At 34.5% G+C, this 6,988-nt stretch overlaps 1 protein-coding gene across 2 annotated transcripts in view; it reads left to right on the top strand.

The window, feature by feature from the left end:
- LOC121981440 overlaps nucleotides 1-5,680 on the top strand; it is a 29,621-nt gene extending 23,941 nt beyond the window's left edge. Inside the window, exons 7-8 of one of the 2 annotated variants that reach the window (XM_042533958.1) lie at nucleotides 68-220; nucleotides 5,477-5,680. In XM_042533958.1, the coding sequence (XP_042389892.1) occupies nucleotides 68-220; nucleotides 5,477-5,553 (230 nt within the window). In that variant the 3' untranslated portion in view covers nucleotides 5,554-5,680. Of the gene's footprint in view, nucleotides 1-67; nucleotides 221-339; nucleotides 729-5,476 lie in introns of those variants that run through there. The other variant, XM_042533960.1, reaches the window with a different exon arrangement.
- Nucleotides 5,681-6,988: the final 1,308 nt, after the last annotated feature.

Here is a 6,988-nt window from a genome sequence, read left to right on the forward strand (position 1 = left end):
ATTTTGTTGAAAACGTGTTGACGGAGACTTTTATCTCATAAAGCAATTATTTTCGTCTTTTAAACAGGTGATGTCAATGGTTTCTTCATTTTGAAGAATAGCAACGTTTCAAGCAACGCCCTGGAAACAAGAAGGGCCAGATACTCCATTGCACTCCAATCTCTCTTGCTGGAAGCGATACTTGAAAGTTCTGCTAAAAGTGACGAGCAAAGCCTGCCAGGTTTTATTTATTATCTACAGCAATTACAATTACAATTACATTTTAGTTAAGCTGGCGAACCTTTCCAGCTAAACCTCAAATTACATTTCCCAATCTGAGTGTCTGAAGTCTATCTGCAGTTGTGCGTTAGTGTTCACCGTTGGCCCTCATTTTCCAAAAAACCAATGCTGTCACCTGGCAATGCAACACCAAAGACATGCGCCTCAAATTACCATGCAAGGCTCTTTTGTTCCTTTCTCGTCTTGTTCAAAATTTTGGCGAGGATGTCCCATGCCAATCGAGCTCATCTAACTAATTCTTTAGCTGTTTCGTTTTCTTTGATTAGTGAGTTGCGTAGCCAATGTAGCACTTTCAGTGATGTTGATTAGAAACTCTGAGAAACCCTTGGCCTGCAAATTTGCATCGGTAAGCTAGACATCCTCTGTGGAATACCCGAATCCAATGTCATTGGAATGTGGAATATTTTGGATGAATCAGAACGCCTTTTAATACTTTTCGCCGTGATTAAGATCTGCAATTGAGATATTTTAACTGGGGCAAGGAATTATAATCCAGTGCCATAACTGAGCCATCTAGCAAACCATGGCCGCATTCCTCAGCCACTTCCAGGAATAGAATATACTGTGCTCCAGGTGAAACAAATCTCTTACCAAAATTAAAGCACACCACACAGATTACTTGAGTTTGGAGTGGCGCTAAAGCAGTGCAATTTAACAATGACTTTCTGAACATGAAGGTTAATCATCCACTGCATACAATAGACATTACACACTGATTATGAATTTTTAAATCGGTCAAGCTTACTCCTAAGAAATTTCCCTGATAGTTATGTTTCTTGCTACAAATTTTCAACTAGATATCCATAAGAAATGTATACAAACTTGCTTGATTAGTCAAGCTGGGATTATTATATTTGCTTGCTTTAAAATATATCATATGAGTAAGCATGGTGGTAAAGGCGATTACGCTCGCTCCCAGCATCTCCGCCAACCCATCTCAGGGTCAACACGGAGGAGGTAAATCACGGGTGACTATTAGTCTTTGGAATAACGACTGGTATGATGGTCACCCTCCATAGGAAGTTGCAAAGGATTCCAAGGAAATAAGTTGCTATTAAATTTGTTAAGAATAAAATCCTGTAGTCATTATTAGGCCTTCTTTAACACCAAGTTGAAAGGCGAGCCCGAGCATATAATAGTGAACTCCATGCATCCAAGGATTTCTTCAGATTTGATTCCTTTTCACACATAATTATTTTTTGGGATCAATTTAGTTAGATGGTTGGATTGCTTATATGCTAAGAGCATCTACATTAATTATTCTAAATTAAATTTTTACCTTAAATTTTACATTTTGCATATAAAAAAGCATCTGCATAGCTACTCTACTCATTTTCTAAATATACATTTTGTGAATAGTAATTCTTTAAATTTAGAAAATAGATTTCATTCCTTAAATATTAAAATAATATTTCTCTCTCATCCCTCTAATAATAAAAAAAATTCTCTCCTACATGTAGTAGTAAAAAAATACGGAGGAACGATAAAAATTAATAAAAAAATAAATATATGATAAATTATAGAGAAATTAATATATTATGTAGTGAAAAATGGATATCTAAATTTAATAAAGTAATTTTTTATCTTAAATTTTAAATTTGAGATGAGGATTCTGATGTATGCTCTAATAGTTTAGCCAAGTCAATTACAATTAATTAGTGTAGTGAAAATAAAATAAATTAAAATATATCAATGCTAGCACACAATGTAATTCCTTTTAATACACTAGTTTATCCTTTTTTTTTTTTTTTTGATATGTAGAAACCTTATAAAATATTCTTTATAAGATGAATAATGATGTTCAGAAGATTAAGGCTTAAGGTTACACAAAAGAACTCAGAATATGAAAGTACATAAAGCTTGCATGCTTACTTTTAAATGCTCCCCTTAGTCTTTCTTATAGCTTTCCAATGTTTTCAGCTTTAGTTCCAAGTCTATTGTTGTCGTTAATCAATTGATTGGATCTATCATTAATCGATTGTCTTTTTGAATGCAATAGATCCTAATCTACTAATGCCTATCTCAATTAATTGTTCTTTTGTAGCCCTTAGGTCTTTTGACCCTTGCCATTCAATTTGTCATTAATGATTATCTGTAACTTTTTTTTATTATGTCATCAGTTAGCTTAAATTTGTCATCAGTCCGCTGATGTTAGATCATATCAAATAAGTTAATTCTCTTGTTGACTCAGCCACGAGTAAAAGCACTCATTTTTTGTTCGTTATTTTTTTGAGTCGATTACTTGGTCAACTCAATCACCATCAACCGACTGTTTAGTTGACTTAATCATGAATAAAAATATTATATTCATTGAATGATCATTCATAAGTTAACTACTTATTAAATCAGCCGCTAGTCGATGGAAGACAACCTTCAGTCAATTGAATCATTACTGCAACCATTCTAATAGTTGAGTCTTCACCTAAGTTGAAGAACTTTTTTTTAATGTTCAAGTGTCTCAACTCACTTGATAGATTTATTTGCAACTCCACATGAAATTGTATTTTTAAATTAAATTTTTAATTATGAGCTTTAAGCTAAATGTGCATTTACACCATCTTTTTTTGTTAATCTAGGTATCGAAACTTTTGACCCGACTAATCCTAAATGTGGGCAATCTCACCCTACAAACTAATCACCAAGTAAATTTGAGAAGCGTGAGTGGGTATAGTTGGTCAATAGTTTATCACCAACTATATTAGTCTTTCCCATAGTTGGTCAATAGGTACTATCAAGATACCTATAGTTTATCAAAATATCTCATAGCAAACATTGTGAATGATTTAATATTAATCTTGACCTGACTAGGCTTTTCTTGCTCTAGTCATTCGGTCAATTTTGACCTGATTATATTTCTCACTTAACTAGGTCAATCTTGACCAGACTCTATTAAATATATTGTCAATAAATTTCAAAATTTCGGAGGTCGATTGAACCAACAAAAAGTATACATTCCAGCATGGTACATGATTTGCCCGTGGCCCTTGTCATGGCCATGTAACATCCTTGGAGGCGAAACAAGTATCAGAGTAGCACACTGGATGCCCAACATGGAACACAGGTTGATTGTGTCACCTAACACGGCCATGTCCCGTGATATGGATTCAATGAGGAAGTTCCAACATGCAACACGACCCAGTTGTGTTACTCACATAGTCGTGTTTGGTGCTATAGAATTGACAAGAAGACTCTAGTGTGCTAAACGACCTAGCTATATTTCCTGACATGACCATGGCGCATGTGGCAAACCTTAATTTTTAGAGAATCCGTTGAAGACTTGGTAATTTTTGAAAGCTATAAAGGGACAAAGGGGGCACTGGCTAAGGGACATCAACTATTTGTGATATAAACCCTAAAAGAGAGTCATTTTCTATGAGTCTTGAGATTTTGCTCGACAAGGAACGCATGGAGAGCTTCTAGAGACATTAACATCATCTATAAACTGAGTTCTTTCTACACTTTATCTTCTTATTGGGTTGTAGAACAATTACCTCAATGGTTTTAGATTGTATTTCCATCGTGATTGAGTAGTCTCCCTAATTCTAGGATTAGAGAGTAATCTAATGATTGTTTGACAATTTTAATGCATTATTTCCTTTCTTATCCATGATATGTGCCATTCTAGATTAGTTATTGTGTATTTCAACTATTCATCTATGTTTCAGGATTTAAAATAGGTTATTAACCTCTCCCGGATAGACCAAGGGGTGAATCCTAGCTTATAATCAAAGCATATAAATATATGTTGGATTCATAGAGAATATGGGATGAACCTAACAGTGATCTCTAATCGCCAACCTATAAAACTAACTTGAGAGTTCCACTATGAAAGTAGTTCAAACTCTCGAGGCTTGCATGGTATGTCATAGAGCGTAAAGGGGTTGTCCTAATTTAATGTAGGAGTTGCTTTAGGATAGATACGTAAGTGTTTTATTTCTTTTCCCTTTCCCATAGCCACATCAATCACCTTAGGATAGACTCCTTCAAGTATTATCTAACATTGAGATAAAAGAGAGGAAATCATAATTAATCCATCAATGGTTATTATGGTGAAAACGAAGTCCTAGAATTGTCTTTAGAATTGGTTTTCTCATGTTTTCATTCGAGCACTCTTAGTTCTTTTCCATAGCACTTTGTTCAAGTTCGTCTAGATAGCCTACTTTGCAAGTAAATAGGTACTCAACAAAACGATCCTAATGGATGATATTTTTATTATTTGATGACAATCGTGCACTTGTAGTAGTTACACAATCACCCACCATGGTCGTGAGTCTCGTGACGAACTAGGGTTGGTTGGCAGTGCCTTGTGGAAAAACAAGAAAATTTTGTTATGTTTTGGTAATTTTTAGAGTCGATAAAAGCAATTAAGGGGCGCTGGTTCAAGACATCGTGGGTTATCATGACAACAAAAGAGAGCCGTCTTCGAAGAGATCCAAGGAACCATAGATTTCAGCCATCAAAGAGCACGTGGAGATCATACCAAAGCGTCATCGACATTTACAAATTGAGTTCTTGCACCCCTCATTCTTTCGAGTTGTAGAATGTTTTTTAGAATGTCTTTGGCTTGTTTCTTCATCGTGATGAAGCAGTCTTCTTAATTCTAAGATTAGGGAGTAATCCAATGTTAAATTGATAATTACAATTTGTTATTCATCTCTTTTGTCGCATGATTTTTTTATCCTTAATTTAGTTGTTAGTATACATGACATGTTAATATGTCTTAAGAGACATCAGCATAGATCTTAGGGTGAGGAGGAAGAATCGAAATACGAACTCCAATCTCGGACCTATAAAACTAAACTTAGGAGTTGTTCACAAAATAATTCAAACTTTCTTGAGAGTACCATTGGATATCACCAAGCATAAAAGGTCTATCATAGTTTGACTACCATGAAAGTAGGAGTTGCATTATAATAGATACACCGGTGTATTTTCAAAAGGGAGCATTGGGTACCTTAGGATAGACCACAATTACATTGTCAATAATCATCATGGTGAAATCGAAGTTTTAGAGTTGTCTCATAGAACTAGTTTTCTCCATGTCTTTTAATTCCATTTTTTAGTGCATTTTCTTTCACGACAATTCTTCCAATTTCGATTAATCTAGATTACGTTCCATTGCTTGTAAACTGGTACTCAACTCCACAGTCCCTGAGGACGATAATTTTACTACTTGATGATGATTGTACACTTGCAGTTAGCACGGATCAAGGAGCCAACACTGGAGAAGCCATTGATACAGCAACAACAGTTAGATTTGTTGATGGAATCTAGTCGGCTAATGAAAAAATTTATTTGAGTACTGCATGTCGAACAATAATGGTAAAGAAGTTCGAAAATGTCTTATGAAAGGAGAATCAGGAGGATTGGAAACTAACGTTTCTAAAAATATTTTGAGCAATCTCTAAGCCTTCTTTTACTTAATTGAGAGCATTTGTTGAGAGCTCAATTATAAATTATTCAAGTATTTACAAGAGGTTTTCCACCTTTGGTATTTCACTGAGACGGAGACGGAGACGGAGGAAAAGTAGTGATTGTTCGAGGGTGATCCACTTAAAAGATTGATAACCGTGGGCTTCTAAACCACATTACATCTTCTAACAAAATTTTAATATAGAATCTATTAGATTGAGTTTCTAGACATTAAAGAGCGAAATCTTGCTTCCATAGATGGGAGGTTAGGCAGAGTACCATTCAAACTCATACCAAAAAACATGACAAAATTCTCTAGCTTGCTGGAGCATTTCATTTAGTTAAGGTACGTGACATAGCCTCACCACCCTTAGGAGTTGGTATACATTGCATGAGTTGATTTTTTTCCCCCTATACATGATAGCAAATCAAGTCATTTTTACACAAATGATCCCTATTCGGACATCAAAAGCATCCAGTAAGCGTCATTACATCACACTTCAATATCATTCAATAATAAAAATATAGATGTCCCCGGTGCAATAGAGGGCCTTTTCAATTTCTCTTATATTCAATAAATTAACGGATAATTTTTTTTTTAATGGATGATTGATCTAAAAATATTTGACTGATAGATCATCTGCTATAAGTATTTTTTAATTTATTTTAATAATTAATAAATTTTTTTTATAAAATTGAATTAGTTATTCTCAAAATTAATCAGTCTAAGTTGGATATAGATAAAATTTAAAAAATAATTAAAATATAGATAAAGCAATTTCCTCCGCTAGCCATCGTTCCTTGTTTATTCCATAATTTGATCTCAAATTTCATTTAAAGGGGCATTGGATCCAGCTCGGTACTTTTGCAGACTATATTTGCGGCCGCTGTATTTGTGTGGATCAGTGCGGTCTGACTTTTGATGAGCAGAAGCACATTCAAGATTTTATCACTAGAACAGTACTTCAATAAATTAATAGAAGATCCTATCCTCAAAGTTGGGATGTTTTCAGAAATTCCGTTCCACCAGAATAATATGAATGATGGGCCTGCAAAGTTGAAAGCGACTTCCACTGTACTGTGCTTCCACCATCTTTTGTCTAAAAAGAGAGACCCGGAGGATGGAGCTAGCATAGCAGAAGGGTCGATTTTTCTAAATGATAAATATATAAATGAAATAAAAAAGTAAAACCAATATTAGATGTCTATAAGTGTCTGTACTTTATTTTACAAAACATGCTGCTCACATTTCTAAAAATGATATCTATTGCGAGTTTACCCCAAGAGACCGTCAAAT

The sequence above is a fragment of the Zingiber officinale genome, chromosome 5A (assembly GCF_018446385.1).
Source record: "Zingiber officinale cultivar Zhangliang chromosome 5A, Zo_v1.1, whole genome shotgun sequence".
In the NCBI taxonomy this organism is placed as follows: Eukaryota; Viridiplantae; Streptophyta; class Magnoliopsida; order Zingiberales; family Zingiberaceae; genus Zingiber; species Zingiber officinale.